This window comes from Chelonia mydas, chromosome 10 (assembly GCF_015237465.2).
Source record: "Chelonia mydas isolate rCheMyd1 chromosome 10, rCheMyd1.pri.v2, whole genome shotgun sequence".
Classification (NCBI taxonomy): domain Eukaryota; kingdom Metazoa; phylum Chordata; order Testudines; family Cheloniidae; genus Chelonia; species Chelonia mydas.
This window is the reverse complement of record NC_051250.2, coordinates 46,272,356-46,293,252: the sequence shown is the minus strand read 5'-3', so window position 1 is coordinate 46,293,252 and position 20,897 is coordinate 46,272,356. Positions and strand designations below refer to the sequence as shown.

The following is a 20,897-nucleotide window of genomic DNA, read 5'->3' as shown; positions in this document are numbered from 1 at the left end:
AGAGGGACAGAAAAACAGGGCCTCAGATGCTGACTGTACTCGGCTCCCACCACCAGAAGGAGCCAAACCTCAGATTCCACCCCCGGGGGTGGAAAGTCACACATGTGGGATCCCATGTGCCCAGTGAGTGTGCAAGAAATGCTAGCGGAGGGATGGGGGTTATGGGCTGGGTATACGTGCTGGTTAATACATACAGCCATCCTTAGCTGTGGGCTGACCCTAGCCCCATCGCTTGGCTTGAGAACTCCCAAGGGCCCTCGGCTACTGGCCAGGAGGTTTCATTAGCAAAGCCTTTCAGAGCCAGGGGAGGTGCCATGGCTGAGCGGCCTCTGGTCTCTAGAGCCTCATGTGGAGCTCAGGGCTTCTGCCCCATGGAGGGCACAAAAGGAAGGGGGAAAAGTCCTGATTTAACCCTTCGGCTCCTGAGGCTGGGAGGACAGAACACACCATGCTAGTGCCCTTGGGGGTGTGCAGGCATACTGGTGCCAAGCAATTTACACTGGGTTCCAGAAACCAGTGAGCGCTGCAGAAAGGAGTGGCCTGCACCTGACCCCCAGACATGGGCCCCGCCAGCCAAAACAGGGCTCCAGCCTTTGCCTGTCTCTCCTCCCACCCCACACAGGCCTCAAGCAACTCTGGCCTTTCCCTGTCCCCAACCCCCACCAAAGCACTGGTGACTCTGGCTGTTACCTGCATTCCTGACATCGTCTCAGGCGGGTCTGGGGATCAAATCTCACAGGAGGGACACGTCACTTGGCATGAGATCTAGAGAAGTGAATGAGAGAGGATGTGCTGAGAACGAGCTATGTCACGCACCCAGCCCCATGGGCAGCTCCAGAGGCCCCCGCCCACCCCAGGAATATCCATCTTATTCTTCAACACACAAAGCAGGGCTTGAAAAATGTTGCCAGACACCTACTACCCTGAGGCAAGGCGGGAGCGGCATCCCCAGGGAGGTTGCAGAGCAACACCCTGGCGGAGAAGGCCAGTCCCCACCCTCCGGCTGTGGGGAAGGTAGTATCTACACTCCCTGCATGGGGAGCTCCTTGTTTGGATCAGTCTCTGCCTAGTGGGTGCCTGATGAATTCAAAGGCCTGACCCTCCGGCTCCTGGGTTATTAGAAGGAAGGATCTTGTACTCTCTCCCTTCCCCCAGCCATCTCACACCCATAGCCCTGACTGCTGTACGCACAGAAGCTTTCTGCTGTCCTACCCTGACACTGCCTCCTGCACGCTCTGTGGGGATAGCTATTCTGCCCTTGTTTCATGAGTCCTTCCCCTAGAGACAGCTCTAGGGCCTGTCTCTGCACCTAGGAGCTGCAGCAGAGTGAAACTGACACAATTCTTCCAGGCTTCCCCCAGGAATGGGACAGCAGTCCTGAAACTGACCAGGCACGTCAATTACATGCTTCTGCCTCTTGTTGGAAGGGCAGGGCTGCATCAGGACAGATTCTGACCGTGGCAAAGATCAAGAAGGGCTGGTTAAGTTCGTTAGGAATGGTGGCTTAGCCCTGCCTCCCTCTTTTCCACACATGCCAGGAAAGCACCTTGCTCACCGCCAGGGAGCAGGTGAACGGATTTCCCAAACAGCTTCTCCCACTGCGGTGACACTGGGGGGGAAGCAAGGGCAGAAGCCGTAGCTTCATGCAGGCGGCTGAAGTCTCGGAAGCCAGCCGCTAGCATCGAGCCCTCCCCTCACCCAGTCTCCGTGCTGTCGGTGGCAGGAGATGTGATGCTGTGAGTACCCCAGGGCACCAGTGTAATTTGACAGAACAAACAGGAAGCGGTTGGGGTAGGCGGATGAGGCTGCTGAGCGCCATTCAGAAATGCAGAGGCCCAATCTGCACCCAAGCAAGCTGCGACTGCTGGGAAGAAGCCTCCCTTGTGTGCTAGCTGTGAAACAAACCGGGTTCTTTGGCGCACAAGCTGCCTGGTGGAGGTTTCTCCCCACTCTTTGGGATGCTGCGGGGGGACAGACAGGGTGGGGATCATGCACATTTCACTGCCCCTCCCCCCGATCTAGGTCTCAGCCAGGCCAGGGAGGGGAGGGCCGCGTGTCTGTGGGAATTAGCCCTGTCCCCTGGCTCAGCCTTTCAGACCATTGCTGGCCTGATGGAGCTCTGGGAAGGGGCATGGCATGGCCTGTCTCAGCCCAGCTCTGCTGCAGCAACTTCCTCTGGTGGGGGGAGGATCCAAACCTGAGTGAGGATTTTAGTTTCATCCACTTTCAGCTGCTGCAGGTCTGGGGGAAAAGGGACGTGGTTTCAGTCCCTGACCTCCCTGGCTATCCATTGGGGGGTGGGGCCAAGACCAGCATAGGCAGTAGAGGGTCTCAGCTCAGCTTAACCCACTTCCCATTCAGCTCTTGGGCCAATGAGAGGAACAACTGTCCCCATCTGGCGGGGAGGAAGGAATACGGCCTCCACCTGCTCCCCACAATAGTGCTCCAGTAGGTCACTGTGCCAGAGCCTCGATACAGCAATGATGGGCACGTTAAGAGTGGCAATGGATGCCAGGTACGTTGGCAGGGCAGAGCCCAAGATGGCAGGAGCTGACCGATAAAACAGGTTAGTGTTCTCCAACTTTCCATGGGGGTGGGAGGTGTAAAGGAAGGAGATGGGAGAAAACAGTTTAATTTGAGGGTAGGTGTTGTATCTGAGTTTGGCTGGCTACGGATCCACTTCACTGGTTAGACTGGAAGCCCATGAACTCGGACTCAGGGCTGAAAGATTCCCCCCCTCACCCCCCAGAGAGATTCCTCCCCCAAAGCTGGGCAAAACTAACTGATCCAAGTGTACCCAGCTCCCGCACTAGGAGCGGGCTACAGAGCACACTTTAAGGCAGGTCAGGAAGGGGAAGGACACCCCCCGTCCCACAAGGGGACACCACTTACACACTCATAAGAGATCAGAAAGTAGCAAAACGCATTTTTAACCAAGCCAGATACATCAATTAAATTCCAAAGCATCCAAACAGTCTATGAACTGCCACCTCCAGCTGACAGGTTCCTAGTCACTGAACCATAGATATGAAGGCTAAAGGGATTACTGAGATCCTCACTTTTCTGCACGGCACAGGCCAGAGAACCTCGCCTAGCAATTTCTGCACCAAGCCCATAACTTCAGCACTTCTGGAGGAGCCAACAACCCAATTCACAGCCCTCCCCTCTATGGATGGCGGTGATCAGCATTCCCAGTTTGGGCATGGAGGGGATGTCCACGCTGCATTGTACCCACGGCACTCAAGCCCCTGCTTGACCATCCCACTCTGCATTTACAGTTGCTGGACCCAGGTCTCACAGCCGTGCTAATGCGTCCATATTGCACTACACTGACCTTCTGACTCGCATCTGCAGCTTGACCTGCCTCCACACGGCAAAATGACAGGGCTTGGGCAGGACTTGAGCTTGGCCCCCATCCCCCCCGGCGAGTCCTAGGACCCCCGTGCTGAGTGCTTGCAGACCCGAGTCAGAAAGATGTGTGTGTGGACAGTGGGAAGGGGGTTTGGGCTCAAACCGGAGTCTCGGGGCGTGGCTACGTTGGAAACTTCAAAGCGCCGTTGCGGGAACGCTCCCGCGGCAGCGCTTTGAAGTGCGAGTGTGGTCGCCCGCGAGCGCTCCCAGCGCTCCAGGTACTCCACCTCCACGAGCCAGCAATCACACTCCTGAGCCAGCAAGTTAGAGCACTACAAAATGTAAGTGCAGACAAGCCCTCAGCCTTGGTTTACAATGCAGTGTAGACAATCCCTTAAAGTAACAAGGTCACTCCTATGGGAAAACCACGCTGGGGGAACTTCTTAGTGACGTTGCCCGCAGTGGTGCACCTTGGGAGGTATTTTTGCAGGTAGCTGGGTGTAAACAGCAGTTCGTTCTACTGTTTTGAGTGCAGCGCAGCACAGCACACAGCCCCATCTCCTGCTTCCTGGCAGCAACGGATCCCTGGATTCCCCCAGAGTAGTGGTTCTCAACCCGTGGCCCGCTTGCGGCCCAATCAGCACACAGCTGCGGCCCACGTGACATCCTCAGGGCCATACAGGTAGCATTGTTATGCAGCCCACAGTGGTAAATAGATTGAGAACCACTGCCCCAGAGGATACACGCTCACGTCCCCCCCACTTCCCCCTACAATTACCAAGTGTAGCCAATCCTCTGTGCTACAACTGATGTTGCTGATTAGCAACAACCAGCCACCATGTGGGCTTGGATCCTTCAGAAGCTAAAGGCTGGCTCTTCCTTCCCAGGGAGGAGGGATAAAGCTGGCTGTGTGTCCTCCCTTCTCCCTGTTCCTGGCTCGGGGAAAGTTATTACAGCAGGGAAGGGCTGTTCTGGGGACCTTTCTCCCCAATCCCCACCTCAGTTATGTCCAAGGAGTTGGGGTTGTTGGCGCAGTATCTAAGCCCCAGTACACGTCTTCCTGCTGTTTGCCAATTCCATTACTTCTTGGGTGTGTGGGTGGCTGAGTGATGACCAGTTATGTAGCATTAAAGCATCATCCAGGCATCAAATCATCCTGCAAGGCAAGGAGGTATCAGCCCCACTGTTCACAAGGGGAAACTGAGGCACAGAGCGGGAGCCCTGCTCGAGTCAGTGGCAGAGTCGGGATCAGAACTCGGAAGCTCCCAGTTCCTTACCCAATCCACTAGGTCACAACACCCCCTGGCCCACATCACACGCCAATCAATGGAGCTGGACTCCAAGCACAGCCCCTCATGCACTGTCAGCAGCGCCAACCAGGAAACTGCTCGCATGCACACGCTCCAGACACACTAATGCTATCCACTAGCTAAAGGCTCAGCTGACACAGGTACCTGTGCGGGCAAGAGGCATAGGCAGCTACTGAAAGGTGTGTAACTGGAGACCAGACAGGAGAACATTTCTCGGCAGGCCCTGCTCCAGAGCGGCAGGAGGTTGGTTGAGAATCATCAGACTGGGACAGGGAGGGCTTCTATTAGAATGAAGGAAACTGAGGGCACAGGCAGCCTTGGGGGGCTGAGAGCCACCTTCGGTTCATGGGGGCTCTGTTGCCAGCCTGTTCTGTTTTTCATCAGCATTTGCAGAGGATGTGCTGTTCTAAGCAATCACTCCCAGTTCACCAATTCACGGAGCCACAGATGGTACCTGTTAGGCAACCCCCTTCCGTTCCATTGCCAATTGTTCACACTGCAGCACTACCTAGGGACTCCCTGATTGAGATCAGCGCCCCACGGTGCCAGGCACCGTATGGACGCACAGGAAGAGACACATAGAAAGGGGAAGTGGCCTGCACACACCCATCAGTGGCAGAGCCCTGGTCTCCCGAGCAACAGACCAGTGCCTCATCCACAGGATCAGTGCAAGATAGAACCCAGGAGTCCTAACTCCCAAATCCCATCTCCCACCCCACTGGTGCTCTAACCACTAGATCCCACTTCCCTCATGAAGCCAGGAACAGAACCCAGGACCATGCTGCCTTCACGAAATATCAGGTAGGTTTCCTGGGCTCCCTTTTTCACCATGCCTGCCTACTAGGGATGTACATCTATACTAATATCTCTGTCCTGTATGTCCCAAACTCCCCCGTCCTGCCCAATTGACGGATGCTGTAAGCCAGCCTGGGTGGGGTTGCCATTTGGCTTAAAAAAAATAAAGGAGACATTTGCTTTGGAAACGCAGTGCCTGCTTCTGGACGCTCCCCCGACATACACTTTATTTTATGATGCCCCGAATGGTGTTCCTGTTTACAGATCAGCCCCTTTGGGGAGCACTGAGGCTCGGCAAAAGCATCAGTGATCCCGGTGAAAGCCAGAGAGAGGAATACTGTAAGTTGCTGCACCCTTGGTGAGAAGTGCAATTCCACAAGCTTTGCAGAGCAACATCTCTACAGAGGTGCAGCTGGAGTCCACCACCAGCCAGCAAAGGATGGGAAAAGGAAAAAAGAGAAGACTTGAAACACCCTATTGTTCTGGTCAGATGCTCATTCATTCCAACACCAAGTGGAAAAGAGAGGGGAATGATGGTCCAGTGGTTAGAACACTAGCCTAGGAGACCTAGGTTCAAGTCAGTGCTCTGCCACAGACTTCTTGTGTGACCTTGGGAAAATCGCTTAGTCTCTATCCGTCAGTTCCCCATCTGCTCAATGGCCCACAGGGATGTTGCGAAAACAAACACGTTAAAGATCAGGATGGGCTCAGATAAGCATTACAACAAAGGGCGTAGCAGGGCTTTCGATTCAATGCCTTGGGCTCCAGTCACCCAGGCCAGTTCTCCATCCCAAGAGGAAGCACTGAATTCAGTTTCACCAGTCCAGGCCTTCACAATCACCACAGTTTGTCTGATATCTAAGCAAGAGTAGGACAGGGCACTTCTCATACCTTAACCGGGGACCTTCACCTAAGCAAAGTCTGGCTAATGAATATTTCATTTATTAAAGCTTTTCTAAAACCCCAGAGATCACACTTCTTTTTAACTCACGACCAGCCACTGAAAAAGTTCACTGTCCTCAAACCACATGTACTGATTCCAACACTATTTTTAGTCCTAACAGGTCACCATTGTTAAATGTATCTATCTGTACGTTGCTAGCAGCTTGATTAACAGATCTAGATGCGATGGTGCGAGGCACTGTACAAACATATCACAAGAGACAGTCCCTGCCCAAAGAGCTCACAGTGCAAACAGACATCACAGACACATGGCCGGAGAAAAGCACTATCCTCGTTTTCCAGATGGGGCTCTGAAGCACAGAGAGAGGACGATTCTGAGGGCTGAAAACTTGGGCATTATCTTAATTTATTAAAGCTTTATTACATGCTGACGTGTGACTGTGATAATGCCCTTTTGTGATTCAAGGGTTGTTTTCTCTCTAACTGCACAGCTTGGTTCCTTCTAAGTGCCAGCCCCACACAGTTAACTTGGGTCAGGCTGGCATCTTCCATGCTCACGCGTCGCCAAGGATCCAGATTCTACAACTGGCATTTAGTGAACAATGTTGCAGCCGATGCAACAGAATCCAGAATTCTGCAACAGAAGAGAATTCTGGTGCCAGCATAGAACCCAGCTCCCCTCCCACTGCTGTGTCCGCTCTATGCTTGGCACCAACATCATTCGTCACTCAAGTCAGCAGAGGGTGATTCTGAGTTCACCCAGAAAGCAGATCTGGAGAGTGACAAATAAAGGGAGACAATTCTACTGTTAAAATCATGTCCTTCTGGCTGCCATCTTGCTTCGCCAACTCACACTTCAAGGCTGGCATCATTTTGGCAGCTAGTATCTTGTGACCACTTGAGCTGGAGATTGGAATTTAATACCATTTGAAAGCTATGAATCCCAGCTGCTTTCAGATGACATAAAACACCAATTTCTAGTGCTACTTGTTCCCTAGATAACAGTTCCCAAATTCAAGCTGGAATTAAACTGGTGGAGAGATAACAGACAAGAAGATAACCCAGGGTTTGTCTACATTACCTGCAGGATCGAGGGGCAGTGATCGAGCCAGCAGGGCTCGATTTATCGCGTCTAGTCTAGACGCGATAAATCGACCGCCGAACGCTCTCCCGTGGACTCTGGTACTCCACGGGAGTGGGAGGCGCAGGCGGAATCGACGGGGGAGCGTCAGCTGAAGACGCCGCGGTGAGTAGATCTAAGTACATCAACTTCAGCTACATTATTGACGTAGCTGAAGTTGCGTAACTTAGATCAATTCCCGCCCCCCTCAGCGTAGTCCAGGCCCCAGAGACCATTTAAGATCTCGTGTCTTACAGTATTACAAGGGCTGCACCACTGAAAAGATACGAATCCCAGATCTTCAATGCTGTACGGCATTTGTTTCCAGCACGGGAGGGTGGGAGGATTCACAAGGTATCAGAGCTTGAACTGTCACTGGTCCCTCAGAAGTAGCAGTGCTATTTGAAACCAGTCCAGGACTTTTCATAACAAGTCCCAGAACTCCGAGCCCCACCACCGTAATCCCGGCTAGAACTGATAAGTAGAAATCTTTTCGTTATTAACACGACACAAACCAAACCAAAATAAAAACAGGAGTTTACTCAGTTCCTACAATGTCTGCAAAGATGGAGATCATCCCTCCTTCCTCCCATCCTTTGTCTTGTCTATTTAGATTGCAAGCTCATCAAGGCAAGGACTGTCTCTTACTAGGTGTCTGTACAGCACCCAGCCTAGGTAGGGCACCGATCTCATTCCAGCCTTGAGGTGCTACAGTGCTAATAAGTCATCATCATCAACCCAAACCCTGCAGCACACAGCTAGTCCACAGAACCGGGAAGCGTGAAACTGACCAGCTGGATGTCAGTACTTGGAATGACTCAAGGGCAAAGACTAAAGGAGCTAAGTGATTAACTGCTCAGTAAATGTTTTAAACCCTTCCGTTTAAACCATCTCCGGTGTTGCCGGGGCCAAAGCACATTAGGGTTTCTAAATACGATTTTACACCTGGCAGCGACACTTTACGAACATTTCTGAGCCTTTTACTTTCCGTTCAGATGCCGCCAACGGCTCTGTTTAACCTTTAATGACTCAGGCTAATGCTGAGGGGCCAGATCCACAGCTGCTGCAAATGGGGAGCTACGGTGATGTACACATGCTGAGAATACAGCCCGTGGTGTTTAACACTCTGGGAGCTAAGCCATTTCCAGTTTGGGGGCAGCCGCTGGAGGACGCTGAACTGGAGCGGAAGGACTGACAGAGCCCCATCTGCCCATGCTCTTGGCATGACTGCTTCCATCTGGCCATGGAGCAGCAGGGTGGGAAGAGGCTTCCACGGGGAGCAGGACCCAGAGCACAGAGGAAGCAGCCTCTGCTGGCAGCAGAGCAGAGGCAGACAAGGAAGACAAGCATAATGTAGGTGGTGGAGTGAGGCAGTGGGCTTCAGCCTCTGCAGGCAAGCGTGTTTAACAGAGGTGTCAAAGGGGAAGCAGACTCACAGATGGCGTGGAAGCAGGGCAGCGGGGTTTGTAAAGATCACAGGGGAAGGTAACCCAAATACACACAGTTCAAGGGTTCATGCTACAGCCTGCTGAAGTGAAAGCTGGCAGGGGGCCTCCGGCAGCATGGGGACATGGATCTCTTCTGGCCATGGGAGCTGGGGCCTGCAGAAAGGTCTCTTGGCAAAGAGCAGGGGCGTGTTTTCCCATCACTTGGTGGGGGTGGAAAAGCGCACACACAAGCCTGCGTGCTCCCACGCCAGCATCACTGCGGCAGACACAGGCAGTTCAAGCAGCATGCGGGAGGCCAGTGTTTCAACAAGCTCAGGGGGTTGGATCCGTTTCTCCTCCTCCTCCATTTGTTGCAAAGAAGGCGGCAACAAGGCAGAGAATAACGCCGCCCGCTCTTGCGGAGCGCTTGTGCCTCCATAGATCGCAGAGCACCTCACAGACGAGGTCAGCGTCATTTGGCACATGGGGGCATGGGACGCTGAAGCGACTTGCCTGAGGTCGCCCAGCAGGCCAGTGGCAGAGCCAGAAACAGAACCCAGGTCTCCTGAGTCCCAGTCCAGCTCTCTCCTCACCAGGCCACACTGCCTGTACTGCTCACTCAACGGAGGGCTTGAACCCAGCAGCCTGAGAGTGAGTCTCATGCTCGACTGACAGAGCTAGTCAGGTGGAAAGTGAAATAGGCCAACAAAGCCCAGGCAGAAGTCTCTTCCGAGTTCTACCCACATAGTCTTACTCCACCCTCACGTGCAAGGGGTGCTCTGTTCCAGCTGGGGGAACCCCTGGCACTCTATCTGTTGGCGCATTTCCCTTCCCTCCCGAGAGTGGCACGTTATTGGTATTTCCCTCCCTCGCAGCTTCAGCTGGAGCATGAAGGTTGCCTGAGAGTTTCCATTATAACCCCCATTTCTCAGTCACTCTTAACTAACCCAAATTCTAATCTTTTGGGCTGAAATTTTCCAGGCCTGGTCTCTGACTGAGGGGGAATGGTCTTGGGAAATTTGAGTCAAAACCTATCTGGCTTTTTGTGAGATCTAGACATAGGTGACAACTCCAAGAGTCGTCCAGAAAAAAATTAGCAGGTGCTTAGCATCATCTGCAGCCAGCTCCCGCCTTGCCCACAACGACTCCCGCCTGCGGCCCTGCTGATCAACTCCTCCCCCTCCCTCCCAGCGCCTCCTGCACACCACAGAACAGCTGTCAGCGGTGTGCAGGAGGCGCTGGGAGGGAGAGGAAAGAGCAGGGACGGGGTGCGCTCAGGGGAGGGAGGAGGTAGGGAGGGGGTGGAAAGAGGCGGGGCAGGGGTGGGGCTTGGATGAAAGGGGGAGTGGGGGCAGGGCCTGCGGTGAAGGAAGTTGGCACCTATGGATCTAGATGAGCTGGGATGGGGATGGTGGGAGACACTAGTTTTCCCACAATAAAGAAATGATCATCAGCTTTATAGGGCAGAGACTGGTCTTTTTGTTCTGTGATGTACAGCGCCTAGCACAACAGGGGTCTGGGTCCATGTCTGGGGCTCCTGGGTGCTGCAGGAACACAAATAATAAATTCTAATAAACGATGGCAGCTCTGTCTATCCAGCCCTACGCACATGCTCAGGGAGCGACTGCTGTAACCGACGTGGCTCAAGGCTTTGTGGCCCTGACTCTCCACTCCTTGGATCCGCAGTGGATGCCCGCATGGCAGGAGAGCTCCGTCACAGTGGGGGGGGCTCTATCCTGGGAAGCAGCGACTACGATTTGGGGGTCGTGGTGGATAATCGGCTGAAATGAGCTCCCAGTGCGACACTATGACCAAAAGGGCAACTGCAATCCTGGGATGTGTAAACAGAGAATCTCGGGAAGCAATAGGGAGGTTATTTTACCACTTGTAAATTGTGGTGTGACCGTTGCTGGGATACTCTGTCCGGGTCTGGTGCCCACAATTCAAGAAGTGATAAACTGGAGAGGGGGTCAGAGAAGAGCCATGGGAACGATGAAAGGATTAGAAAACCTGCCTCACAGTGATAGACTCCAGGAGCTCAATCGGTTTAGCTTAACAAAGAGGTTAAGGGGTGACTTCGTTACAGTCTAAGTATCTACATGGGGAACTAATATTTAAACAAAGGGCTCTTCCATCTAGCAGAGAAAGGTCTAACACGACCCCATGGCTGGAAGCTGAAGCTAGACAAATTCAGACTAGAAATAAGGTATGTTTTTAACAGTGAGAGTCATTAACCATTGGAACAACTTGCCAAGGGTCACGGTGGATTTTCCATCACTGACCATTTTTAAATCAAGACCGGCTGTTCTGCTAAAACCCTGCACTCGGGATTATTGTGGGGCAGGTCTCTGGCCTGTGCTGTACAGGTCAGAGTAGATGGTTCCTTCTGGCCTTGGAATTCGTGACTATGAATCTTGCTGTGTCTCAGCTAACCAGCACCCTCCTCCCCCTTCAAACCTCCTTATCCTGGAGAGAGCGGGGCTCCACTGTTGTGAGAGGCCGGTGCAGGATTTCAGTGTAATTGGAAAGGGCTCCCCAGGGCACGGCAGTTAGTGCGTGCAGGGGAGAGATGTTAATGACAGCAGCATATGGTCCGTTAGAACAAAGGGAGGCAACCACGCCACTCCCTGGGGAAGGGCTCAGTGAGGGGAGAGGTAACGCACCACCCCCATGGAGAGGGGCTGAGGCAGGATCTGGACCCCTTTCCATGGCCACTGGGGACTAGAGCTAGGATCTCCCTTTGTCCTGGGCTGCAGCAAGCCACTTGTAAACAGGCAGCTGGGGGTGGGGTGGGGCGGGGCTGGACAGGGGATTGGAAACTCATGCCCCCAGTCCAGCCACATTAACGTTACCCTCCCATCACTATGTAGCACACCTCACTGCCTGCAGCATGGGAGAACCCTCCCTCATAATCAGCTCAGTCCAGTCCCAAACCCACACAGGCCTGGCAGGTCCCCTCACATGTCAGGGCAGACACTCACCCCCAGCAGACCAGAGCTCACGCTGCCCGGCTGGAGGGAGCCATCAGCTGCTGCATGGGGAAAATAAGAGACTACCCCCTGCTGGTAGCAGCCAGAACTACAGCCTCCATCTTATACCTTGATTCCACCATTGTCCACTCAGCACAATGGGGAGAAACAGCCACCTCCTTCCAAAAAGAACAGGAGGACTTGTGGCACCTTAGAGACTAACAAATTTATTTGAGCACAAGCTTTCGTGAGCTACAGCTCACTTCATCGGATGCATTCAGTGGAAAATACAGTGGGGAGATTTATATACACAGAGAACATGAAACAATGGGTGTTACCATACACACTGTAACCAGAGTGATCACTTAAGATGAGCTAATACCAGCGGGGGGGGGGTGGGGGGGGACCTTTTGTAGTGATAATCAAGGTGGGCCATTTCCAGCAGTTGACAAGAACATCTGAGGAACAGTTGGGGGGGGGGGGAGAGGAATAAACATGGGGAAATAGTTTTACTTTGTGTAATGACCCATCCATTCCCAGTTTCTATTCAAGCCTAAGTTAATTCTATCCAGTTTGCAAATTAATTCCAATTCAGCAGTCTCTCCTTGGAGTCTGTTTTTGAAGTTTTTTTGTTGAAGAATTGCCACTTTTAGGTCTCTAATTGAGTGACCAGAGAGATTGAAGTGTTCTCCGACTGGTTTTTGAATGTTCTAATTCTTGACGTCTGATTTGTGTCCATTTATTCTTTTACATAGAGACTGTCCAGTTTGGCCAATGTACGTAGCAGAGGGGCATTGCTGGCACATGATGGCATATATCACATTGGTAGATGTGCAGGTGAACGAGCCTCTGATACTGTGGCTGATGTGATTAGGCCCGATGATGGTGTCCCCTGAATAGATATGTGGACACAGTTGTCACCTCCTTCCACTATCCTGCCTGAACCAAGGCAACTCAAGAACTAAACCTGGAAACAGAACCTGCCACCGATCAGGGCAGCTTCGGTGGTTCCCCCAGCTCCCAGCTATTAACCCTAGCCTATCTAGCCCTGAGCCATGCTAGAGAGATCGCGCCCTGCTGGCACCTGGAATTCTTTGAGCTCTGCGATCACTTTGTCCAATGGTATCATCCTCCACCCACTGCCTCTCCACTGTCACAGACTGGTGTACGGGCGCGTGTGCACGGAGAAGCAGCAGGTTTCAGAGTAGCAGCCATGTTAGTCTGTATTCACAAAAAGAAAAGGAGTATTTGTGGCACCTTAGAGACTAACAAATTTATTTGAGCATAAGCTTTCGTGAGCTACAGCTCACTTCATCGCTACGGAAGAGAAGAAAGGACAGACCAGAGCAGAAAGGGTTTTCCCTCGCAAGCCCCAAGAGCAAGGATGGCCCAGCAACTTGGCCTGGGGCGAGCGCGCTGGCCAGGTGACCATCAGAAACCACAGCAATGGGCTGAGATTATACTGGGGTGTGTACGTGGGTGGGGGAAGAATGGGGATCTCTCAGAGAGATTCCTTCACACAGAACTCTGGGAGACTCAGCAGGTGCGGGAACAGCCACGCAAACCGATTGGTTCCTGTAAGGATCCCTCTCCCAGCCCCTTACACTCTGACTCCATGCCCTGGGAAGCCCACCTGCCCCCTCAGCCTCCCAGACACCCCTATACGGACCCTTCCACGGCAAAGCCCAGCACATAGCAGAATCCCGAGACTCCAGTTTGCTGGGTGTCAACTGTGCAGGGGTTGAAACCAAACAAGTTGGGGTGCCAGCCGGCTCGGGATCCCTTCTCCCACCCCCAGAGATCTGTGCACATGAGAGATGCTACAGGCCTCACACCCTTAGAGCTCCAGGGTAAACGGCCCTCGGACCCAACCTCACCTAGAAACGCACCCAGCAGCCTGGCTGTGGGAGGCCAAGGGGACGGTGACGTCAGCTATACTCTGGCAAGCCTGAGGCTATCGCCTGCCAAATACAGCTGGAGAAAAATCCGCTCCTCGTAATAGAAGAAACAGCTGCAGGAACTGGAGGGGGGGCGGGAGGGGGTGGGCTGATCCATCAGGGGAGGAGGCCACTCCCTATAACCCCTCCCCCCAAAGCCTACTGGGGAGAGGAGGGTGAATCCATAAAGCATAACTCCCTTAGGCAAGAATTTTCCAGTCTCCTGAGCCCCCCACCTCACTGACTGCCACCACTGCACCAAAGAGATGCCCCATAGATTCAATAACCAAAGCTCACAACACCCCAGGAAGGGGGTGGGCTATCACAGATCAATGCCATTACTCCCACCCCCATCTTCCAGACAGGGAAACTGAGTCACGCCTTGTCAGACTGACATCCTCTGCACGACCAATCGCACAACTGGAAATAGAATCCAGGTGCCCCAACTCCTAGCTCCCAAATGCAAAGCAATACTACGGGCCAGTCCCCTTTATGATGCCTAGAGGCAGCCTCAGGGGGGTCCCCCCAGCTCCGCTGCTTCATTTTTAACCTCAGACTACCTAGTCCTAGTGGCCCTCCTCTCTTGGTCCTGGGGGACCCCGGAGGCAAGCACAGAGCCACCAGTAGTTTGAAATCCCCTAGGTCACTGGGGGATCTCCTGAGACGGGGACCGGGAGAGCCACGTCTCAGGTGTCAGCTGCTGGCCCCCCATCACTGCCGCATCTGAGCGCCTCAGATCTTTGACGCGTTTCCCCGCACACAGCCCTGGGAGGCAGGGCACTTCCAGTCCCCCCCATCGTACAGATGGGGAGCTGAACCGCAGGGAGCCAGTACGCTGGCTCACCTTGAACTCCCACACTGGCTGCTGGGGCAACTTCCCCTTCCCTCCTCTGCTTGGGCATATCCCATGGCACCTGCCCTCCTTCTGCATCTCTGAACCCAGAAGGTAGATCAAGCTTACCCTGCCGCTGGCTGAAAGCCACCTGACCAGAAGGCACAACAGACTTGCCAGCTGCTTCTTCCCATCCCACCCACGACACCTGTCCCTCTGCCCCCAGTGGCTATACTTAGCGTCTCTGCAGCACGTGTGCCGCTCATCGAGGGGAGGTCCCCGGCACAGCGGAGCTAGAACCTGCTATAAATAAGCCTGGTGCTAGCAGGCATCTGCTTCATCCCCCAGACAGCTGGGAGGAGAGCTCCCCACTGCGGCAGGTGCGTCGGCCCAGGGGCTGGACGCCGGGTGCTACTGACAATCAAACAGCAGAGCAATTGGCATCTCGAGCGCGTGGAGCCACCGAGCTTCCCGAGTGAAACGGTACGCACATGGAAATGCGGCTTCGTGCCTGGGAGACGAGGTGACTGCGGTTCGCAATGCCATGGACAGCAACAGATGGGGCACCATCTTAGGCTAAATCAGCTCCTGGGCTGGACGCCGGCTTGCTGTATTCGACTGCACTGAGCCAATGCACAGCTAAGGAAGAGGGGCCGCTGGGCCAGGAGATTAAATAGTCTATGCTACCCAGCATGCACCAGACAGGGACTCCTCACCATGTGGGATTTCTCCCTAAGCCAGAGTGAGCAGGCAGCCCTTCAGGGGGTCCTGATTCTGCATGGCGGCATCGGCTGAGAGAGGCCCCGCACTAGGATAAGTCCCCTACTGCGTGGGACTCGTAACAATCCTCGCTTTGTTCTTGCCGTCTTGACCCCCTGGAGATGCATGATGTCATTGGCCAAAGCATCAAATGAGCCTTTCTCGCCCAGGCCCATATGCTCAGGGCGGGCGAAGCGTGGGTGCCGAGCAGCAGACTATTGATTTAACACAGCCAATGGCCCTGGAGCAGGGAGGAACAGAAGACAGACCCTCTCTGAAATCTCATTCCCAGGCTACAAAGGGCACAGAAATTACGAGTTTTAAGGATCTACTTTAATATGAATCCTGCTAATTAACGACATACGCACACACCCCTCTTGCCGTTTCATATTTTTGAAGCATTTAGAGGCAGTGCCTTTGAAATTCTTGGCTCCAGGATTCACGCCAACTCCCACAGCTGGCCACAGCATGCCAGGAACTTTGCCACAAAGAGGGGCAGCAGGCAGGCGGCCTGCCTGGCTTGAGGGCTGGGCCTAATTTGCAAGTGCAAACAGAGGAGTTTTAAGCAAAAAAAACCAAAACCCTCAACATTTGCTTGTGCTCCTATCTTCCTGGAGAGAAGACCAGGGATCAGCCTTTAGAACCAGGTGCAAAAGACTCTGGGGCATTCTCACAGCCATGGCTAGGAACAGCAACAAGCAGGACTGAAGGCAGAGGAGAAGGCGGAGAGACAGTGTGGACCAGTGGTTAGGGCACTGGACCGTGCGTCAGGGGTCGTGGGTTCTAAACCCAGCTCTGGCTTGCTGGTGAGTCACTCCTTTCTGAATGCATCCGATGAAGTGAGCTGTAGCTCACGAAAGCTTATGCTCAAATAAATTGGTTAGTCTCTACGGTGCCACAAGTCCTCCTGTTCATTTTACTCCTTTCTGTGCGTCTTCTGCCCCCTCGCCCTTTGTCTGGGGACACTGACACACAATACGCTGCAGCTGCATTGCTGTAGCATTTCAGCATAGACACTACCTATGCCAAAGGAAGGGGTTCTCCCATCATCATAGGTAATCCAGCTCCCTGAGAGGTGGTAATTAGGTCTCTATAGCTCGGGGTGCAGATTTTTCACACCCCCGAGAGGTGTAGCTATGCTGAGGTAAATTCCTAGTGTAGACTAGCCCTCGGCCTTGTCTAGATTGTAAACTCTTTGGGCCGGGGATTCTCTCTCATTATATACATTGCCTAACATGATGGGGCCCTGACCTCAGATGGGGCTCCTGGAATACACCTAACAACAGGGTTGTGGCAGGAGAAAGGAACAGGGGAAGGAGAGGGACGAATATCGAAAACCCCTCGGTGGCAGCGGGGCTGGAGGAATATTAGACCGCTGGCCTTTCTGGGTTTTGAACTCTGCCACACTTAGATACCATAGTGAGGGGGCAACCTACAAACCCGGCAAGAGAGTGTGTGTGTCCCCCTGGGCCTTGCCTGCACTAAATACAGCTCTGAAAGCCTAGACAAAGCCTGGTCTTTAGACAAACACCTCTCAGGGCTGGTCTAGGTCCACTCAGTCCTGCCTCAGTGCAGGGGGCTGGACTAGATGACCTCTGGAGGTCCCTCCCAGCTGTACATTCCTATGAGTCAGAGTCTGTGGTCATCAGCTTCAGTGCCCCCATCCAGCAAAGCACCTCTGGATGGCCACTAGCCACGGTTCACCTCCAGGGGGCAACAAACCCATCACCATAAAGGAGATGTCACTATCCAGAGAAAGGCGGTGAGGAGAAGGACCCACCTGGGCCCAGAGAAAGAGAACCAGCAGCACCCAGGGAGCAGCCAGATGGAAGCCAGCTACTGAGCACTACTATCAGAGGGGAAGAGGAAGCTTCCAGACAAATAAGGCAGAGGGGCACTCACTGTAGACTCAGGCGTCACTTCCCCTCGGTGAGTCAGTTTCCCCCATCTATAAAACAGAGACGACTCTGCAAGCTGCTTTGAGATCTAGGGTGAAGAGTGCTACGCGGGTGCCATGCAGAGCTATATTCCGAACTGGACCCCCAGCTTTACGGGACCCCCATTGCATCAATCATCCCAACAGGTGTCTTGTTACACGCTAGAAGAACACTGTGCAGTGCCAAAACCACTCAAAAGCCTGGCTCGTTCCCTAGTGCGTTACATGCACACAGCATACCTCGCAGGTTGTGATCCTGGAACACACATGCCCAAGGGGCAGGACTGAGACAGGTGCTTTAACAGCACTTTGCCCTCCTGCCCCCCTTCATCAGCAGCTCTCCAAACACTGTCACAGATACTCACTACGGGTTTTTGCGCTTGGGAATATCGACTGGCTCTAGGAGAAGAACTGTCTGTGAGCAGAGAAATTATTCCAGAATAGTGTGTCTACCCAGGAAGTTAGTTCTCTATAGCTAGAAAGTTAATGACACTGACCTTTCACATGCCAGACTAGAGAATCATAATGGTCTCTTCTGGCCTTAATCCATGGATAGTTATTCTAGTACATGTAAATCAGTCAGTTTCCCTCTGTAGACAAGCCCTAGTTCTCACAGCAGCCTGGGGACGTTGGTAGATAGCACCCTTCATTTTACAAACAGGGAAACTGAGGCTAAGAGATTTGCCCATGGTCACACAGCGAGTGGGTATCAAAGCTGGAAATAGAATCCAGGAGTCCTGGCTCCTCTGTCTCTGCATTAGCCGGACAACACCCCCTTCTCCGTCGTTTGGCTTGAATTAAATGGAGTTTTTTGAATAAAAGAGCTGAGAATTTAAAGATGGTTTTTATTGGGAACTAAAGTGGAGACGGATGGGGAAACGTGGATTCAGACAGCCCTGCCTGGGTGTCACATGCTCACGTGGCTCAAGGTGCTCACACCAGACCGACATGGAGAGCAGAGAGGTGTCAGGCTCTTGGGCAGTGTAGGGAATGGGGTGTGGAATTACCCCGGGGTTAAATACAAGCTAATGCCCTCTTCCCGGATTCTGGTGACCTCAGTGGGGCAAAGCTCAGGCCACACATCTTTCCATGGAATGACAGGATAACCCCAGGCTCCAGAGGGGACAGGACACGACAACCCCAACTGCCCCAGAAATGCAGACACCCCCGTTCTCTTCATGCTGCCTGCTGTGGGACAGTCCCCGCCCCCGCCCCCCGATTGCTCTGGCAGCCAGCGAGGTGGGGAACAAAGGGCAGCGGCTGCACAAAAATAGAAAAGTCTTTATTAATTTATAGGGCAGATTTAGGGCAGTTTGAAGCCTCCATGCAGCAGCTCCTCCTCACGGCCCCGACAACAGCTGCTCTTGAGGACTAAAAATACTAGGGAAAGGGGAACTGAGACAAGAGTTGTGTGTTGGGGGTGGGGGGGGCTGCACCGCAGGGAGGAAGAGCCTGGAGCCAAGATGCAGGCGTGTTACATAAGAGCCCGGTGCCCAGCAGAGACACTGCTTCATTGCTCGCCCTGCTCCCATGCAAGCACCCCGCAGGGCCAAGACGGGGCCCCCTCATGGCAAGGCACCCCGGAGCCAGCTGCACCCAGACACGGTTTCTTCCTGCTCTGGCACCCCGCCGCACCGAGATGCAAACCCATCCCGCACACCACCTCCCACGCTGCGTCACAGCACGGCACCCAGGAACTGGCAGTGCCAAGAGGCGGCTCCGTCACCCCGGCAACCGCAGCACGCAGACCCGGCGGCATCGTCTGTGTGGCAGCTCAGCGCGCTCCCCAGGACTGCAGCCTTCCGATCCGGCCGCACCGCCTGCTAGGAACATAGGAGCAAGCACAGCGCGGAGACGCCAGCCCGGCGCAGGAGCAGCATGGGAGGGAGAGGCCTGGAGGTGGTGGCCAGGCTCCAGCAGGGAGAGATGGAGCAGCAAGAGACGGAGCAGTGAGAAGTGTGGCGGGGGGCACGCTCTCCCTCCCTTCCCAGTGCCTCCTCTGCGGCAGGCGGCCCAGGCTGGCCCAGCCCATCAGATGCTGGTCAGGTGAAACAACCCCTCCCCATTCCAGTGGCTGTTCTAAGGCTGTGGGCATGTCTCGGAGCCGGCCTGGGGGAAGGGCTGTGTACACAACTCCGGACTGAGAACCAGGCGCCACAAGGCTTCCCAAGGGGGACCAGATTCTCAATGGTGGGTCGATCCCCAGGAAATGCTCCTGCCCTCCTAGTACCAGTTTGGAGCCTGCAATTACTGCCATAACACTCAAGAGCTGGTGCAGCATCAAAGCACTTAAATTAACCAGCCTTTCCCCAACTTTGCAGTGCCCCTATGCGGGGGGGCAAAGTGTAATTATCCCCACCCTACAGGCATGGAAACCAACGCACAGAGGAAGAAGCGAAACCTCCTCAAGGCCCCAGGATCCTCGCACCCAATGCTGTTCTCTCACCATTGTTCAACACTGCCCTTCTGGTGAACAGCCATTTTGGCCACTTCCAATGTGCCTCCTGCCTTGGTCTCCAAGTGCCGAATGCAGGCAGCGTGGTCCGCCCACACCCCACGAGCTGGAAGGCTCCAGCCCAGCTGCCGCCGCCAGACTCTGGGTGCATTTTGTGCTGACGGGACCATTTTCGCCCAGCGCTCTCCTCTGGAGATACAAATCGCGCCCGCCAGCCCTCACAGAGTCTGCGTTCAGAGCCGGGGCAAGGAGCCAGGCAGCAGCTTCACACCCACTCCCCCAGCCAAGCTCTCATCCCAGCCACACGTCTCTGCCACGGTTTAATGCATCAGCCAGCAGCTCTCCCCCTCCCCCACTCCACGGCTATCCTGGGCAGCCTGGCGTGCTAACCTGGGCTCGTTTAACCCCAAGGTTGGATTTTTTCTGGGGGCAGGGGGGTGGGAGAGGAAATGGGAGAGGCTGAAATTTCTGCAGCTGAGCAGTGAAGTTCTCAAGCTCCTCACCTCCCCAGAGCAGGGCAGGCTCTTCTCAGACACCAGTTCCCAGTGGATCTCTCCCCCCCTAAGGCCTAGAACCCCCAAGAGACAGCAGGTTTGGGAGTCTGGAGAGGGAGGGCAGAGGGGCGTCAATGTGGGGGCACAACCCTGGTCTTGGCATGTGGAGGAGTCACCGCTCACAACCCTTCGCACAGGTGAGACGATTTCCCTCCATCCCAAGCCCTCTATGCATTTCTCCTCTCCCCAGCAGCGAGGAGCAGGCTCAAAGCTACATGCTACCGACCCACAGCAACTGATGCTACCTGAGGCAAGCTTTCCCTGCCGTGCGATGGAGGAAGCAGGGAGCTCAGAGTCTGGGGGAGAGCAAGCAGGTTTCTGAAGGGAAACAGAGCACAGGGAAGGCGGCAAAGACCTCTTAGTGGTGGGTGTCCAAAAGAAATCCAGGAACAGAAGCAGCAGAAGATGCGAAGAGGAAAGAGATCAGCTGGAGGAAGAAAGGTCACAGTTGCTGGGTGGGATGGGAAGGTCTAATGCTGAGGCCCAATGAAGCTTGTCAGACAAAATGGCAGAGTCAAGCAAGATGTGACAGCCTGACTGGGGGAATGT

At 54.1% G+C, this 20,897-nt stretch overlaps 1 protein-coding gene across 6 annotated transcripts in view; it reads right to left on the bottom strand.

Annotated features, from left to right (window-relative positions):
- Positions 1-20,897, bottom strand: part of CSK (C-terminal Src kinase) — a 70,074-nt gene that overhangs the window by 14,545 nt on the left and 34,632 nt on the right. For 3 of the 6 annotated variants that reach the window (XM_037910928.2, XM_043524213.1, XM_043524212.1), the window contains exon 2: positions 691-765. In XM_037910928.2, the coding sequence (XP_037766856.1) occupies positions 691-705 (15 nt within the window). In that variant the 5' untranslated portion in view covers positions 706-765. Of the gene's footprint in view, positions 1-690; positions 766-1,555; positions 1,738-4,349; positions 4,503-19,785; positions 19,903-20,897 lie in introns of those variants that run through there. The other 3 variants (XM_043524211.1, XM_043524210.1, XM_043524209.1) reach the window with 3 other exon arrangements.